Here is a 16,685-nt window from a genome sequence, read left to right on the forward strand (position 1 = left end):
CTACATCCCAGTATGGGTATCTGCATCCTGGTATGGTACGAGCATCCCAGTACTGGTACCCACATCCCAGTACTGGTACGGACATCCTGGTACGGTACCCGCATCCCAGTATGGGTATCTGCATCCTGGTATGGTACGAGCATCCCAGTACTGGTACCCACATCCCAGTACTGGTACGGACAGCCTGGTACGGTACCCGCATCCCAGTATGGGTATCTGCATCCTGGTATGGTACGAGCATCCCAGTACTGGTACCCACATCCCAGTACTGGTACGGACATCCTGGTATGGTACTCGCATCCCAGTATGGGTATCTGCATCCTGGTATGGTACGAGCATCCCAGTACTGGTACCCACATCCCAGTACTGGTACGGACAGCCTGGTACGGTACCTACATCCCAGTATGGGTATCTGCATCCTGGTATGGTACGAGCATCCCAGTACTGGTACCCACATCCCAGTACTGGTACGGACAGCCTGGTACGGTACCTACATCCCAGTATGGGTATCTGCATCCTGGTATGGTACGAGCATCCCAGTACTGGTACCCACATCCCAGTACTGGTACGGACATCCTGGTACGGTACCCGCATCCCAGTATGGGTATCTGCATCCTGGTATGGTACGAGCATCCCAGTACTGGTACCCACATCCCAGTACTGGTACGGACAGCCTGGTACGGTACCCGCATCCCAGTATGGGTATCTGCATCCTGGTATGGTACGAGCATCCCAGTACTGGTACCCACATCCCAGTACTGGTACGGACATCCTGGTATGGTACTCGCATCCCAGTATGGGTATCTGCATCCTGGTATGGTACGAGCATCCCAGTACTGGTACCCACATCCCAGTACTGGTACGGACAGCCTGGTACGGTACCTACATCCCAGTATGGGTATCTGCATCCTGGTATGGTACGAGCATCCCAGTACTGGTACCCACATCCCAGTACTGGTACGGACAGCCTGGTACGGTACCCGCATCCCAGTATGGGTATCTGCATCCTGGTATGGTACGAGCATCCCAGTACTGGTACCCACATCCCAGTACTGGTACGGACAGCCTGGTACGGTACCCGCATCCCAGTATGGGTATCTGCATCCTGGTATGGTACGAGCATCCCAGTACTGGTACCCACATCCCAATAGGGTACCCACATCCTAGTACAATACCTGCATCCTGGTACAGTATGGGCATCCCAGTACGGGTACCTGCATCCCAGTACAGTAACTCCATCCCAGTACTGGTACCCACATCTCAGTACAGTAACTGCATCCCAGTACCGGAACTCACATTCGGTTTACAGGACCTGCATCGCAGCACGGGTACTTTCATCCCAGTACCCATGTCCCAGTACGGTACCTGCCTCCCAGTACAGTACCTGCATCCTGGTACATGTTTCTGCATCACAGCATGGTACCTGCCCCCGCTACAGGAATCTGTATCCTGGTACGGTACCCGCATCCCAGTATGGATAGCAGCATACCAGCACCAGGTACCTGCTGAATCTGGCCCTGGCGACTGCAAACTTTTATCTCCGTCCCAACCCTGGCACCCACAGGCCAGCACAGCTCTGGGCGCATCCCCCATGGGTCCCCAGTCCCTCCAGCACTGGCAGCTGCCGCAGCCCAGAGCACATGCTTACCTTGAACTGGCACCGCTTACCTTGAACTGGCACCCTTTACGTGACGTGCACAGCGACACTCGGGCCAGGCGCTCTGTCCCACAGGGTGGGGTGTCCCCACTCCCCTGGGCCACAGCTCAGCCCCACTGTGAGTGCCAGGGGAGCTCTGGGCTTCACAGCCCTGCTGTGGCGTGGGGCTGTCCCCACACCGGGGCAGAGGAGCTGGGAGGCAGCAGGCAGGGCCCTGTGCAGGCCGGCGATGCCGCAGTGATGCCGGCTGGCGCGAGGCAGGCAGAGATGCCCAGCAGCGGGGTAATGCCCGGCCTCCTTCCTCAGGGATTGCTTGCGGCCATGGGTGACCTCCCACAGCCCTGCCATGGGCATTGCCTGTCCCACGCTTGCCCTGGTACAGCTCCGGCACACTGGCACTATTAATATGCACCGCGGCACCTGGCTTGAACTCACCAGGGAGCACCGTGCATCCCGTCCACCTTGGCATCACCTCCTCTGCCCTGCACAATGACACCGGCCGTGCTCCCTCCCGGTCCCTGCCGCAGCACCCCTGAATGCCCCGGTTTGCCATAGTGGGAAGGATCTCTTCTCCCACCCCGGAGGGACCCCCTCGTACACAGGGGAGCAGTCTGGTCCCATCCAGCCTCAAAGCAGAGGCCCTCGAGTTGTGCTGGGAAAAGCTTTTTTCCCCAGCTGCGCCTGCGTTCCCAGTGCCCAGCGCCCGCGGCTGAACCTGCAGAGACAGAAATAGCCGAGGGAAAAGCTGCCATGGGTAAACAGGAGCAGGCAGGGGAGGTGGCACAGCCCTGGGGAGCTGCAGGCATACAGCAGGGGGGAGGCAGCTGCAGGGAAGCGGGGACCCCCTAGCCCCACATGGGGATAGGTACGCAGAGCCACAGATCCCCAGGGGCACAGAGGTAGCCAAATCTTCCACTTCCAGCTGCCTGTGAAATCCTGCCAGAGCAACACAGGGACCCACCACCTCCTTCCCTGCCTCTCCCCGCCGGCTGGCACTTGTTGCAGAGGCATCCATGTCCCCCAGCACCAAGGATCCCTGGGCCAGTCCTGAGCCTTGGCCCCCAGGACCAGGCTTCAGGTCCTGTCCAAAATCCCTGTAACTGCCCACAAACGGGATGGGCAGCCCAGGCCCTTGGGTTCTCCTCACTCACAACGCAGCCAAGGGAGGCCCCAGGCTTTGTGCAGCCCCGGCAGGGGCAAGGGGTCCCGCTCCCCAGGAGACGCAGGAGACGGTGTGCAAGCAGGTGTGTAAAAATTTATTTTGATGTAGAGAACAAACCTCCTAAAACAGTATGGCTTTGCCAGACATGGACTGGTGCCAGGAGCGGGGTCAGACCACCAGACACGGGCCTGGCTAGCAGAGCCACGCGTGGTGGGCTTGGGCATGGAGAAGGGATACAGGAACACCAGAGATGTGGCCTTGGCAGTGCCATGAACCACAGGCCAGCAGCGGGTGCCTGACTAGCAGAGCGGCTCCAGCACAGGCAGGGACCCCCTTGTCCGGCCAGCGCTGGGGACCAGGCACCGGCAGGATAGGGGCACCACCCTGGGAATGCCCCTGTAAAATGCAGGCTGCTGCCTAGCAACTTCTCAACTCCCTCACCGGCTCCAGGCCACGATAAAAAGTTTAAATAGACAAAACATACAGAAAAGCAGCTCCAGCTGTTACCTCAGTGCTGCCCCAACAGCTGCCTGCAAAGAAACCTACCCTGAGTGTGCTCAAAAAGCCTAAGAGCTAGTGTTACTGAGCCAGGACCTGACCCGGGCTCCCCCCTAGAAGGATGGGAGCCCAGGGATGGGTGTGAGCTGTGTGGGGGCAAGCACAGGTTGGCCTTGCTCTTTGGGACTCGGAGACAGGGACACGGTGGGACTCTGGCCCCAGATTTGCGCTGAGCTGAACTCACAGCAGCTGCCCGGCAGCTAATGCCGGCTCGGGGCAGGGGGCAGGGGAGAAAAGGGCTTCCAGTCGTACCAGGAGATGCAACACCCAGAGCCTCACACTCTGGGACAGCCTCAGTGCGGCCAGGGCGCTGTGAAGGGGACAGCAGGACAAGGGGCATATGCCGGCGTGTGGCACAGCGTGGCACCAGCTCAGGGATGGCACTGCCAGGAAAGGACTGCAGCCTGACACCCTCACAGCCCTCCCCAGCTTACCAGGGCTCCTGGGGCCCTAAGAATACTGGCGGCCGTGAATACTGGTGACGCAGGGAGGGGACAGGCCACGCAGCCAGGCAGGGGAGGAGGGCAGATGGGCCGAGAGCCTAGCACACTGCAGGACTCCGAGTATTTTTGTGCAGAAACAAGAGAGAGAAGGAGCCTGGGACAAGACCCTGGTATCACTCCCTCCCCTTGCAGCCCGGGGCTGGGGGCTGCAGCCACAGTGGCCCAGCAGGAGGGGCCAGGAGTGACTCCAAAAACACAGGGGCTTTGGGGGGTCTAAGCGCCTGGCCCTCCACGGCTGCCTTTCCCAGCTCTGGCTGAGGGAAACAGGGACAGGGGATGGAGGTGTGCCCCAGGGGGATGAAGCCACGAGCCCATTCGACAGCTCTGCTGCTGCCGGAGGCACGAGGGGCTGTGGGAGTGCTGCCCCCCAGAATTGAGGGCACCAGCACAGCCCTCCGGGGAAGGGATGTGCCCGGCCCAACAGATACTGAAACACTCAATGTTTGAGCTTAAAAACAAACGTTAAAAAAATTTAACAGAATAAAAGATGAGGGTGATCCTCCAGCTGCCGGTGAGGCGGAGCCCCCAGGCAGAGCTGCCTGGCCCCTGCTGCCACGGCTGGGCAGGAGCCATGTGGGTGAGGAGGCTGCAGAGGCCGGCAGGGTTAGGCTGGCCGGTGCCGGGGGATCTATCCTGCTGGTGCTGGGAAGTCCGGTTTCACTGGTCCTGCAATCCAGGCTGGGGGGAAAGGAGGATTTCCCACCAGGGACCAGCTTGAGGCAGGGCCCCTCACCGGGTCGTCATTCAGGACGGGGAGGCTGGTGTCACAGGGAGGACGGGGTGGAGAGTGACTCTCATTTGTTCTTGGCTAGCACGCGGTACAGCGTGAACCCTACCAGAGCAGTCACCGTGGCCCCCAGAGCTACCCGGAGCCAGAAGGACGCGGCTCCCAGCTCCACGGCGTTCAGATGGCTGCAAGGAAAGAGAGAAGAGGCCAGTGAGTGAGGTGCAGAGACGGCTGTACAAACGTCAAGCTCTCCCACAGCCCAGAGCGCTTCCACCCCAAGCAGGGAGGTTGGGGTGTCCCTGGGGGGATGGGATGGTGACCACAGCGCAGCTCCAGGCTGGGGGATACAGCCCAGCTGAAGGTAGAGAGCCCCAGGAGGCTCCCCGGCCCTGCAAGCCGAGCACCCACTGCCCAGCATCATCATCAAACCAAATGAAGGCTCCCTGCCCTGCTGGTGGGGCGGATGTCTTTACCCTCCTATGGTCTGGAAATAGCACACCAACACCTGAATAATTAGTACGAGCAAGGAGGTATGTATCTTCCTTTCTAGGTCAAGCTGCTTTTACAACTCAAAGTGCACTGAGACCCAGAAGCGGATGTGGGTGGAGACACTGGCACAGCCAGGAACACCGACCTAAGGGCAGTAAGGGAAGGGGACTAGTGCTGCCCGAGTGTACACATTCACTTCCTAAACACACGCTGTCCTGCATCAACATGCTCCTCTCCAAGGAAGAAAGACATATCCATTATTCATTCTCCACTAAATCAGGGGAGAACAGCCAATCCCTGGCCCTCCATTACGCTGTTATTTATTTATACCACATACCCTAAGATATATTAAGAATATTTAAATTTTAATACTGCAGAAGAGAAAAAAAAAGTGTCAGCTCTAAAAATAAAGTTGTTTATTGAAAAGAAGCTAGAGGGAAAACCACTCACTAGTAATCCCATCCTGTCTTCCAGCGCACCCACACGTTCTCCCCGGGAGGGCTGTGCCCCCAGCGTTGCACCGACCCTCAGCTTTCAGCCCCCTCCACCCCTCAAGCAGAGCGATGCCACATGCAGACATGTTCTCCTTCCCAGATGTCCCCTCACTGCCCATGACCAGCCTGGCTGCCTCCCTGCCCCGTTACCCAGCCCCTTTCAGGTGCGGTTCCTTCCCAAAGGGAGGCTGTGTGAACAGAGGTCTTGCTTCACTGACCTCTTTTTCAGTCTGATCCATCTCATCAGGAGAAAATAGCTGCCACCCCGCCTCTGCAGGCCTCGGCAAACTAGGCTGGCTACTCCCCTTCAGCATTTTTTTTATCTTAGGCTTCAAAAATAAAAACTCCTGTGGCAAGATCTAATAAATCTGCCAGAGACACACACAAGGCAGAAGAGAGCCTCCACCCTCTCCAAGCAGGGGAAGAAGTGGCCTTTTTGTTTCAAGTACTTGCATGAGCAGATGACACCAAGAGCTAGAGAGAAACCAAACCAAAAGCAACGTGGCAGAGGCACAGTTTGGACACAGCCCCCCTCCCCAAGCTCTGCTCCCAGCCAAGAGCCCCCTTCTGCAGGAAGGATACTAACGGGAAGGTGGCGGCGGTGGCCAGCTTGGTGTAGACGGTGGTGCTGGGTGGACCCTGGCTGTGGCAGGAGAAGAGGAAGGGCGGCGGGAGGCAGTGCTTGTAGCAGAACTCAGCAGGGGAGAGCCCAGGTTGCTGACTTGCTTCTGGCAGGTCTGTCTTGGAGGCCACAAAGACGCAGGGGATCTGGCTGTCCATGTAGTGTTGCTGCAGAGACAGGGAGAAGTCCCAGAGAGGGGTAAGCAACCAGCCGCTGGGAGATGCGGGGCTGCCATGCAAAGGCTGAAGTCCCATAGGGCCCCTGCCAGCTACCTTATAAATACTGGCACAGTAGCTGAAGGATCTGGGGTCACTCAGGTCATAGATGAAGCAGGCGACATCGCAGGCTGTGTCCGACGGCTTCACGAACTTCGTGTCGGCGCTGACCTCATACAGCTGGGGCAGGAGGGGAAAGGATGCATGGCACAGCACCGTCTCAAGGAGATTGGCTGTTTCTCACACCAGCACACAGACTGTGCCAGCGTGACTGGAGCCACAGCCCAGCCCAGGGGTGACGGGATGGCACTGCAGCAATATGGGGGGACACAGCCCTGCCCTGCTGCGAGCCAGACACAGCAGCGATTCCCTTCTCTCCCTGACTTACTATAAGGTACTTCTCCTGGCCGTTGACCTGCACCGTGTTGATCACATAGAGGGATGGCTCTCCTGGGTTCTCCCTCTGGGCCTGCCACCGAAAAAAACACCATCTCAGACAGCAGGGAGCAAGAGCAGTGCTTGGGGGAGGGAGAGCATTTCACACTGCCCCGAGCCCCTGTGGTGTAACAGCCACCTGAAGGCCAGCTGGCGCCTGCCACAAGATGCGGGGCTGTTCATAACAAGCAGGGAAAGCCAGCATCACCTCAGGGAGATACAGCTGCCCAGGAAAGGCATAGCCCCTCCAGATCATCGGGACAAGCAGAGGGAGAGGGCAAGCTGCCTTAGGCAAAATTAAGGATGCAAGTGCCACAGCAACCGGCACCACTGGCATGGAGTGGGGTGTAAAGCCCTTTGCCGGGATGCTGGGGCCTGGCCATGGGCAGGGAGGTGCCATCACGCGGCAGATCACTCAACGGCCTCACGGCTCTGCCTCCTGCTCCGCCAGGACACCCTGCCGCAGCGTGGCCGGAGAGGGGAGCAGCGACTCACCGCGAGGCTCCTGCCGAGGAAGGCCTGCAGGAAGGCAGACTTGCCTGCGCCCCTGGCTCCCAGCACCTTGCAGAGGAAGACGTTTCTCTGGGTCTGGCCTTTTTCCAGGTCAATCCTCTTCTCCCGGGTCACTGGCAGGAGAGAGGCTGGGTGAGCGAGAGGAGGGACCTGAGCCGTGACAGGAGGGGAGGGCATGGCCGTACCCGTGAGGGCTTGAGTCTGGGAGTCCTGCTCCGAGAGAATGGGGTAGCCCAGGTAGCCCAGGCACTCCAGGCAGTGCCGCACATCCAGGTAAGCCACGAGCCTGAAGAGACAGAGCACACCGCGAAGCCGAAAAGGTCAGCAAGGGCTAAGCGATGTGACTAAAGGCGAGGGAGAGGGACTGAGCTTACGTCCACTGGCAGAGGAATCCATGCAGGGAAAGCAGGCCTTTATCAGTGGTGCATACCGTGTTGTAGAGCTCGGGGCCCCAGGGCACACAGGGGAAGACACTGAAGAAGTTCTGCAGCTCTGTGGGTGACAAGGCTCCATCCTGGTCCTGCAAAAACAAAGGGGAGTCAGCAGGTGAGGCAGGACACAGCCCGTGACGCAGCAGTAGCTCTCTGCAATCATACCAAGCATTGGGGTCCAGAGAGGGTCCCCGGCACACAAGCCACGCTGCTTGCTGCTGCAGAATGACACAGGGATGCTTTCAATGGCAGAAATCAATTGCAAGCAAGCCCAGAGCTGCATGAGCGTGCAGAGAGCCTGTGCCCCAGGGACTCCCATGACTGCACAAGAGACCAGCCAATCCTGCTCTACAATTGCAGCTGGAACCAGTGCCAGCCCTGCTACCGGGCAGGTCCTGTCCACACTCACCCTGCAGCCCTGAGCTTCCCTTGGGCCAGCCACCCCGCACCAGCCTGCATCGATCCAGCCTGGCCTTCCACACTGCAGGGTAACTAACCCAAGGTCTGTGTGCGGCCGCTGGACCACTGGCCACCAGCTAGCAACATGCCAAGACAGCATCTTCATGCTGGTGTGCCACAGGGCCGTGACACAAAGGATCTGCCAGCATCTGGGCACACAGGGATGGCCATCGACTCTACCGCAATTCCCTGTGGCCACAGAGCTGCTGTATCCCAGGTGCACACCAACATCTGAATAACTAGTTCAAGCAGGTGCATGCTGATCCAATACATTCCCTTCTCCCACTCTCCAAAGAGCCAGAGTATGGCACTAATCAGTTGCTTTCTCTCCCTCCCTCCAGCCTGGCACCCCCTCCACAGGGCTGGCAGCCGTGTGGATGCTTGTGCTTGGTCATGGCTGCAGGCCAGCAGCTGTGCCTGCTTTCCCTGCCATCCTGCGTGCTGCAGCCAGGCACTACGAGGGGCTACGCTGGTTTGATGTTAACTCAGACCCATCCCCCGAAGGCCCAAATTTATTGGCTGCCCTTTGGTCAAGGGTAGTGACCACAACCCCATGCCCTCGACACCCTGCTGCCATCAGACCACCTACAGCTCGCTGTGACCACCTCCTGCTCCCAAAGCCTCAGCAAGAAGCTGCAAAAGGAGCGCTCCCTGGAACAGAGGGTTGGACAGGAGAGCAGCTATGCCCAAGCATGCAGGCTTAGCAGAAAGTGTCTCCTCCCCAGGCAGCTCCACCACATACTGCCCACCTTATCATGCTTCTCAAACAGCCGCTGCAGGAACTGGTAGCCCAAGTGGTTGAGCTCTGTGGAACAGCCAGGGGGGAGGCGGAACCTGTCGGAAGAGACCCAAGTGAGCCTCCTGAAGCCCCGAACAAAGGGCAGTGTGTGAGTGGGTCTTTGGCCAACCCAGATCTCGCCCAGAGGACACAGCTCCCCACTCCCTCCCTGCTCAAGGCCAGCAGTTGTCTGCAGGCCTGGCTATTCCTTGACACAGCCCCCTTGTTTTGGGGAGAAGCCCTCAAAGAGGCACAGTGGCCTCTCCTTGGTACATCCACACTGTCCAAGCAGCCAGAGAGATGATGCAGCCCTCACTCTGTCTCGTGCCCAGGGCCTCAGTAGGGCACAGCACTACCCCCCGGGTGCTTTCCACCAGCACGGGTCCTGTCGCCTCCCCACGCAGCCTGCTTGCTGCCTGGGGAGAGGACGAGGCAGCTCACAAGCCAAACCCTTTCATTACTGCCAGATCACCACCTCCAGGGTGGCAGGGAGGAGAAAAGAGACAGCAGCTGCAGAATCAGCCGGGAGGGCTATGCTGACAGCTCGTTGCTCCCAACAGAATCATTCTGCCTCAGCTCAGGCAGAGACAGAACAGCCTTCAAAAACCCCTTGCTGATGTCAAGGGAAGTCAGGGACAGTCCTTCATTCCCCACCTCTTTGCCCGCCTACATCAGAGCCAGCAGCACAGACAGCATCTCCAAGGCCCATTGTATTTGTCGCCAACCCCACGTGTTAGCTTCTGCCCACAGGGGAAGATGAGGAGCATGAAACCTGACCATGAGCTAAGGGTGAGGATTCAGCCTCAGCTGAGGAACGCAGTAGACCCCAGGGTGCAAAAAGGAGCCAGCAAAGGTGCTGGGGAGCCCAAGTTGCACACCACGGGGATATCACACCTTGCCCGCCCCACTCCATGGCAGGATACGCACTGTGGGTAGAGATAGTCATCTGTCAGTGCCAGCTCATCATCGTAGCCGAAACGGCGAAGGATGGTCCAGGTGGTCTCGTGCCGGCCCCTCTGGATGAAGAGTGTGTTGAGGAAAAGGAAGCCTGCAGGAGAGATCAGGCGGCTCAGACACAGTGGGGCCAACCAAGCACTCAGCCTCAGGGATTCACTCCTCAGGACCACGCTTTCCCTGGAATACAGGCTGCTTGGACAGGGAGCTCTAGTAGCCGCAGCAGGCTCAGGCTTGCTTTGACAAGAGGGACTAATTAGGCTTGGAACGAGAGCCGAGAGGCTCTGCCCAAGGACAGGGCCCCTCACAATGTGCTGAAGGAGATGGGTCCCTCCATCTCTCACTGGGAAGGAGCATGGAGCCCTTGTGCCATTACCATTCAATGTCAGGCCGTTGTCCTGCACCCCGTCTGTGGTGTTCTTCCACACAACCATCTTTACGTCCTCCAGGGCTTGGGGAGCCAGTGGGTTTCCAAAGCAGGACTTCTATGACCCAGGAGAAAGAATGTCATTGTCAGCAAAGCATACAGACAGACCAACCCTCTGTCTCTGCCAGCATCCCTCTCCCCTGGCAAGGAGACAGCGTTTCTAGGAGAGAAAATCCACCCAGCTCAGGGATTACTTCCTTAGACCCTGACCAAACTCCTGTTCCTCAGCATCCCAATGAAGTATGACTCTCAACATCTCCAGAGCCTCTTCCTCTTCCTACAGCAGAGCAAACTTGGCCCAAGCTTAGTAAAAATGGAAGACCTGTGGATCCCCACATGCTCAGAGATGCACTCTATGGTGCTTCAGCTGTGCAACACCAGATGTACTGAATGCAAACAGGACAGCTGTCTCAGGACAGGGCAGCCTTTCTGCCTGGTATTGGAAGGAAAAGAGACCCCAGGGGCTTTCCATGAGGGACTGGGGAATACTTAGCTCCGCAGCCAGCCCTACCTGGAAGTAGTTGAGTTCATCATCACTAAGGATCTGGTTGTTATCCTGGTCCGAGAGGTTGAAAATCCGGGTCAGCGCTCGTGCACACGCAGGTTTCAGCTGCAAGGGACCAACCACGGTGACAAAAACAGGGCATCACCTTCAGCCTGGCTCTTCCTCCTGCCTCCTGAAATCCCATGCGCAGAGGGGTTCCCTTCCTGCACTGGCTGGGAACACAGTCCAGCTAGGCCAGTACCACAGCCACCTTGGAGGTGGGAGTCAGAAGCAGGACAGCCCACAAAGAAGTTTTCTCCTGGACCCTTCCCACCATGGATAACACATGGTCTGGAGCATGAGGGCTTCTGCCCCAACGTGCCCCCAGTCCTTGCAGATCTCTCTGGCCTGGATATGCTCACTGGCTGCTCTGAGCACAGGAGATGGGTGCTTTTGCCTTGTTCTGGCTGCATCGGCCCAAACTCTCCACTCTCCTACCCAGGGGCAAAAGCACAGCAAGAGACCAGAGCGCTGTGAGGGGAAGGAGACTCCTCCAGGGGCTGTGAGCAGTGCTTCCTACCTGCTTCTCTTCTGGGTCGTAGAGGGGAGCAGTGGGGTGCAGCACAGCTTTCTGGGCATAGTAGAAGAGCTCAGAGATGTTCTTGAGGTTCTTGGCAGAGCACTAGGGATTCAAAGGAAGAGACAGCCCTGTGAGCGGGGACAGGCAATGGTCTTGTGACAAGGGGCAGAAGGAAGACGATATGAGCTCCCCGAGTCAGACAAGTTGCTCATCAAAGCACAGAGCAATGTCTGTCCACCATTGGGAAAAAACCAAACGGAAACCTCCTGCTCATGCTCTGGCTTTGCTGTGCCTGTTCCACAGTCCCAGACCCAACAAGGGCTGCAGGTAGCTCCAAGACCGGTTACAGCTAGAGAGCCAGAGTGGGCAGACACTGAAACCCACTCCCTGCAAGGAAGGCAAAGGACAGAAAGCCTAAAGCACAGGCCTTCAAGACCCAGACAGGGGTTCTTCTGCAGAGTGCCATTAGCAGGGCAGCTCTCCACAAGCACAAAGGCTCCCTGGCTTACACCAGACAAGCGCTCCTACCCCTCAGGAAGGCTTTGCAGAAACCCTCCAGTCCCCTCACCTCCACACAGGTCTCGATCTCTGAGAACTGGTTCATGATGGGCAGGATGACATCCATGGAGCTCCCCACCTGCAGGTCAGACTTGTTTCCCACTAAAATAATGGGGATCCTGGGGAAGAAAGACAGTGTCAGAGAGCACGAGTGAAGCCACCCCTCTCTCGATCTCGGTGCTGCCCCAGCCACACATGCTCCGAGGCAGCAGGCTGGGGAGCCTCCCCACCCTCCTCCACAAGGTCCACAGCAGCTTTGCTGCCTCCCACGGCTGGGAGCATCCATCTGGAGAAACAGACTGCCTGATCCTGCTTACGCTTTCACCCAGCAACAGTACGTTCACAAGCCTTTAATCCAGCACAGCAGCCTTCTGCCTAAGTAATGAACACACAGATTATGGCTTCTGTGCTCCCGTATTCCCTGGGCAGCTTCCTCTCCCTGCCTGGCTGAGAAGTGTACAAGGGAGGAACGAACCCTCTTCCATGGCCCTCTGCCTTGGCTAGATCTACAAGGGAGAAAAGTCCCCATGTTCTTCTGCTACAAGTAGTCTAGGCACAAGCCACAGAGTTGGTTTGATCTCAGTAACCAAAGGAGGAGGCACGGGTGGTGGGCACCCTGAGGCCTCCCAAACCCCCCAATTCTGCATCCACGGACCACGCCACACACGGTACCTGGAGCCCTTTTCAACTCCCCCGTTCACCATGGGGATCCACTTTGTGCGAATCTGAAAGGCAAGCACAGGAAAAGGCCTGTCAGCGCAGCCTGGGGAGGGAGGAGCAGCTCCCAACACAGCTCCCAGCGCAGGCGCCGCAGCAGTCAGCAGGGCCCTGCAGCCATCTGCTCCCCGGCATTCCCCCGCACCAGCAGGCAGAGCAGACCCAGGGATGCTGGATGCCAGCAGAAAGATGTGACAAGCCTGCTGCCCCCCAGCACGTGACGACAACAGCCGACATGGCAGCAAGCTTGGACTGCGCTCAGCCTGCCTCTGCTTGCAGGGGTCTGGAACCCCAAATCCTCTGCAGGGTTGGGGGGCATCAGTACTCGCCCACACCAAAAAAAAACAGGCAGCCAGTTAGGACCCAGCGCTGGGAACCTCTTCCCCTCTGGTGCTGCTGCCGGAGCGGAGCTGCTCAGGGCTCCAGTGGGGGACCCATTACCTTCTCGATCGTGGCCTCCTTGGTGACATCGTAAACCACGCAGACCACATTAGCCTGCAAGAGAGAAGCGGGAGAGTTGGTGAGCGAGGGTCCCTGTGGTGCACCCACCGCAGCAGGGAGGCAGTCTGAGCCTGAGGCACAGCCCTGCCACAGCCATCAGGCCGGCCCCGCGGCCAGGCAGCTCCAGCCCCACGTGCCGCTGTCATGCTTGCACTGAAACCCGGCAGTAGCGGTTGAGCGTGTGTGAGCGTGCACACGTACGCACAGCCCTCGAACAGCAACGACTTGCCTGCTGTCAACACGAGCTCTACAACAGGCTGCTTGAAGCAAAGACTGGCTCCTCCGCTTTGGGAGCTGCCACGAGCACATCTGCCTCCATACCTGACACCCCGGTTCCCTGCTCCCACACCTCACTGTCCCCCTCACGATGGCTCTGCCCGTGCCCTGGGCTGGGCTGGCGGCCGCTGCCCTCCTCCCCTCCCTGACCCCGCGCAGACAGCGCTGACACCAATGCTTTATTTGAAGCAGACAGGAGGGATCACTGGCCCTTTCAGGAGAGAGTTTAGTGCTAATCCTGACGACACACAAGGGTTTAGGCAGGATTTCCTGGAGCCATTTTAAGCTTCTGTATACTCTTACTGTCTGGGTGGAGGGAGCAGGACCCCTGTGCCCAGCAGCCCACCTCCTTGGCCCTTAGCCACTGAGGTGGAGAGATTAAATAGCTTTGCTCCCATGAGATGCACAGAGGAGAGACAGTTTTATTATCCACAATCAAGAGGTCCTCCTCTGTGCAGAGCCGAGGTTAATCCCACGGCAGAGAAGAGCAGCTGGGCCCACCACAGCCGGACGGCTGGATTATTTCTCCATAGCTGCTCTGAGGGACGTGGGAGCCCTCATCCCTCCCTGTCCAGCACTCCAGCTTCCAAACCAACTCCTCTGTGCCACTGCTTCATCAAGCAGCCACAGGGACCTAATGTAGGGAGCACGGGGGTCTCGCCCAAGCTCAGTAACTGCTTCTCCCCTCTTCTGAGCTTGTTGGGAACGTCCCAAGGCCAAGAGCACATCATCTGCTCAGCAGCCTCCTCCACCTCCTGGTGGGCAGTGAGCTGCCCCCCACTGCTCTCCTTCTGGAGGCTCCCCGGAGGACCAGGACAAGCCACATACAACAGCTTACAAGACAGAGAAGGATTAAACAAACCTCTAAACAAACCGATAGCACTAATCCACAGATAACCAATTGCCTGCACATCTCCAGGCAGCTAATGGGGAGGGCAAGAAGCCACATGTCACTCACCAGCTGCAGGGCTACAGGCACCATAGCCTCCTGCCCCGCAACACCCCCGTCCAGCCCCACTCACCTTAGCAATCTCCTCCTGCAGCTCATCCTCCGTCTGCTCTGACTCTGGATGGAGAAGAGAGCTGTCACCAACCATCCCCAGCAGCGGGGACCCCTTCCCACTCCCCTCAGCTGGGGAGAGAAGGGGAAAAACGAGGCCGGCAGGGAGCGAGGAGGGACAGGGCCCTACCTGAGTAGTCCACTATGTGTGTGGGGACCTTCTCAGGGGTGACGTCAGCCGGGATCGTGATCTCCTCCGCTCGAGGGGGCACCTGCAAAGCCAGCAGACTCTGGTCCAGCCAGCCGTGCCAAATGCAACCGAGAGGATGGGTGACAAGGGACTTCAGATCCCAGCATGACCACTACCCGGCGCCCTCCCCTGCCAAGGTGGGATGAGCTCCAGACCACAGATCGCTCTTGGCCCACTGGGCTGCAGCTGCTGCTGTGGCTTACTACAGTACATCCAGCGTCCCCGCGGTGAAACCTCCAACTGCCTCCCAGCCCCAAGCCCCTCCTCAAGACACAGCTCTTGATGGCACCAAGTCCTGCCGGGGTAGCCATCTTTCAGACAAGTCAGCGCTGCCGCCCCTGCTACAGCTCTGGAGATAAGCCCTCAGCACTCCCCCAGCTCTCTGGCCTGACCTCTTGGCAGCTGGGAGAAGCACTAAGCTGATTGTCCAGGCTTTGCTGTGAGAGCATGGGAAGGTGTGTGAAGCCGATCCTCCCCCAGGCGCCCAGAGCTGATGCTTCCCAGTGCAAACGTCACAGAAGGCACCATCTGCTCATGGGCAGCGGGAGAAGCCACCTGACAGCACAGGGCAAACATGCCCAGCCAGACCAATCCCATTTCCCTATCCAAACTATGATGGGACTGTGAGCCACTGAGATGGAGGCTCCAAAGGGCACGCGCAGGCAGGCTGGATGCTGCTCCTCACAGATAGCCCAGCTCAAAGCACCAAGCCCATCTCCAGACGGGCACAGAAGGGCAGGGAACTTGGCTCAACCCCTTCCAAGGGCTCTGTGCCAATGCCACTGTAGCGAGGCCGGAGCTGGGGACCAAACAGCCTTGCCGTGCGAGGCAAGGCTGGGGCCCACGGCCCGCTATGCTGGTGGACATAGAGACCCCCAGCTGCAGCATGCTGGTTGTGGCTGTGGGGAGCAGGGCCCTGGGAGGCACCTACGCCCCTTGTCAGGGCAGACAGGGCCCCAACTCAGGGATCAAAGCCCAAACTGGAGAAAACACCATTTCAGCAGAAGTTCCACATGGTCCTCAGAGGCTTAAAATCACACAAACCAGCCCCGTGCCTGTCACCAGTCCCCAGGGAGCTGCGTGCATCTCCCAGACACCTCGCCTCCGGCTAATGCCACTCGGGACAGAGCTGTCCCACAGATGCCTGGCTGGGCACCCAGCGAGGGGGCCCAGGGGTGTCTTTGTCCCCCTCACACTCACCTCTTCAGGAAATTCCTCGCCCACCAGAGCCATGATCAGAGATGTCTTCCCCACCTGGGCTAGGAAAGTAAGGGAAGACGTTGGCACCGGCTCGGCAGAGCCTGAGCGGGCCGCGGGCAGTGGCCGGCCTCAATCACACCCGCGGGACCCAGGGCGGCTCGGTCCGAGGGCGAAGGGGACGTCGGTGTCCTTGTCCTGCGGGAGACCTCGGGGCGGAGACCGGTAAAGCGGTGCGGCTCTTCAGCCTGATTCGCCCACGGCGAGGAGCCCGGGGGTGCTGGAGGGAGCCCACGGCAAGGGCCTCGCCCGCAGGAGCCGCCAGAAACGGGAGCCCGCGGGGCTGGCAACGGCGGCCGGAGGGCACTGCCACCGTCCACAGTGGGCGACACGTCTCCCGCGCCGCCAGCTCCCCCCCCCCCCCACCCCGGGGACCGGGGCCACGGGCAGGCCTGGCCGTTCCCCCCGGCCTCCCCCGCAGGCGAAAGCCCTCCCGGTGCCGGGTGGCACCCTACGGGCCCCGGGCCGCCCGGAGGGCCGCAGGAGCCCACCCCCCCGCCCAGCCTTACCCTCCCCCAGCAGGAGGATGCGCACGTCCCGCTTCATGGCGGCACCGCCGCCGCTGCTCCCGGGGCCGCCGCCGCCGCCACCGTCCCCCCCCCACTTCCGGCCACACCAGCGAGCGGCGGCGCAGAGCG

General features: G+C 59.2%; 2 protein-coding genes across 3 annotated transcripts in view; one reads left to right on the forward strand and one right to left on the reverse strand.

The window, feature by feature from the left end:
- JMJD8 (jumonji domain containing 8) overlaps positions 1 to 13,392 on the forward strand; it is a 27,320-nt gene extending 13,928 nt beyond the window's left edge. Inside the window, exon 10 of the transcript XR_007504574.1 lies at positions 13,382 to 13,392. The gene's annotated coding sequence lies outside the window, so the exon portion shown is untranslated. The remainder of the gene's footprint in view (positions 1 to 13,381) is intronic.
- Positions 2,895 to 16,652, reverse strand: RHOT2 (ras homolog family member T2). 2 transcript variants are annotated; one of them, XM_049791831.1, is made up of 19 exons: positions 16,557 to 16,652; positions 15,991 to 16,049; positions 14,731 to 14,812; positions 14,563 to 14,606; positions 13,205 to 13,258; positions 12,719 to 12,771; positions 12,057 to 12,165; positions 11,489 to 11,590; positions 10,936 to 11,034; positions 10,374 to 10,482; positions 9,971 to 10,091; positions 9,015 to 9,099; positions 7,750 to 7,895; positions 7,561 to 7,661; positions 7,358 to 7,488; positions 6,816 to 6,896; positions 6,485 to 6,607; positions 6,177 to 6,379; positions 2,895 to 4,792 (listed from the first exon to the last, which is right to left on the reverse strand). In XM_049791831.1, exons 1-19 carry the CDS (start codon positions 16,591 to 16,593, stop codon positions 4,675 to 4,677), a joined length of 1,857 nt encoding a protein of 618 aa, XP_049647788.1. In that variant the 5' UTR covers positions 16,594 to 16,652; the 3' UTR covers positions 2,895 to 4,674. The 2 variants fall into 2 exon arrangements, with proteins under 2 accessions (XP_049647788.1, XP_049647790.1); XM_049791833.1 differs by having other exon boundaries at positions 15,991 to 16,044; positions 16,557 to 16,639.
- Positions 16,653 to 16,685: the final 33 nt, after the last annotated feature.

The sequence above is a fragment of the Accipiter gentilis genome, chromosome 33, assembly GCF_929443795.1.
Source record: "Accipiter gentilis chromosome 33, bAccGen1.1, whole genome shotgun sequence".
Lineage (NCBI taxonomy): Eukaryota > Metazoa > Chordata > Aves > Accipitriformes > Accipitridae > Astur > Astur gentilis.

Bases quoted from the DNA above. Each gene is read 5' to 3' on its own strand.
- RHOT2 (XM_049791831.1), bottom strand. From the start codon at position 16,593: ATGAAGCGGGACGTGCGCATCCTCCTGCTGGGGGAGG. The intron at 14,813-15,990 runs GTGAGTGTGAGG...CTGGCTTTGCAG, and splicing joins GCGAGGAATTTCCTGAAGAG to GTGCCCCCTCGAGCGGAGGA. The intron at 7,896-9,014 runs GTGGGCAGTATG...TTGTTTTTGCAG, and splicing joins TGTTTGAGAAGCATGATAAG to GACCAGGATGGAGCCTTGTC.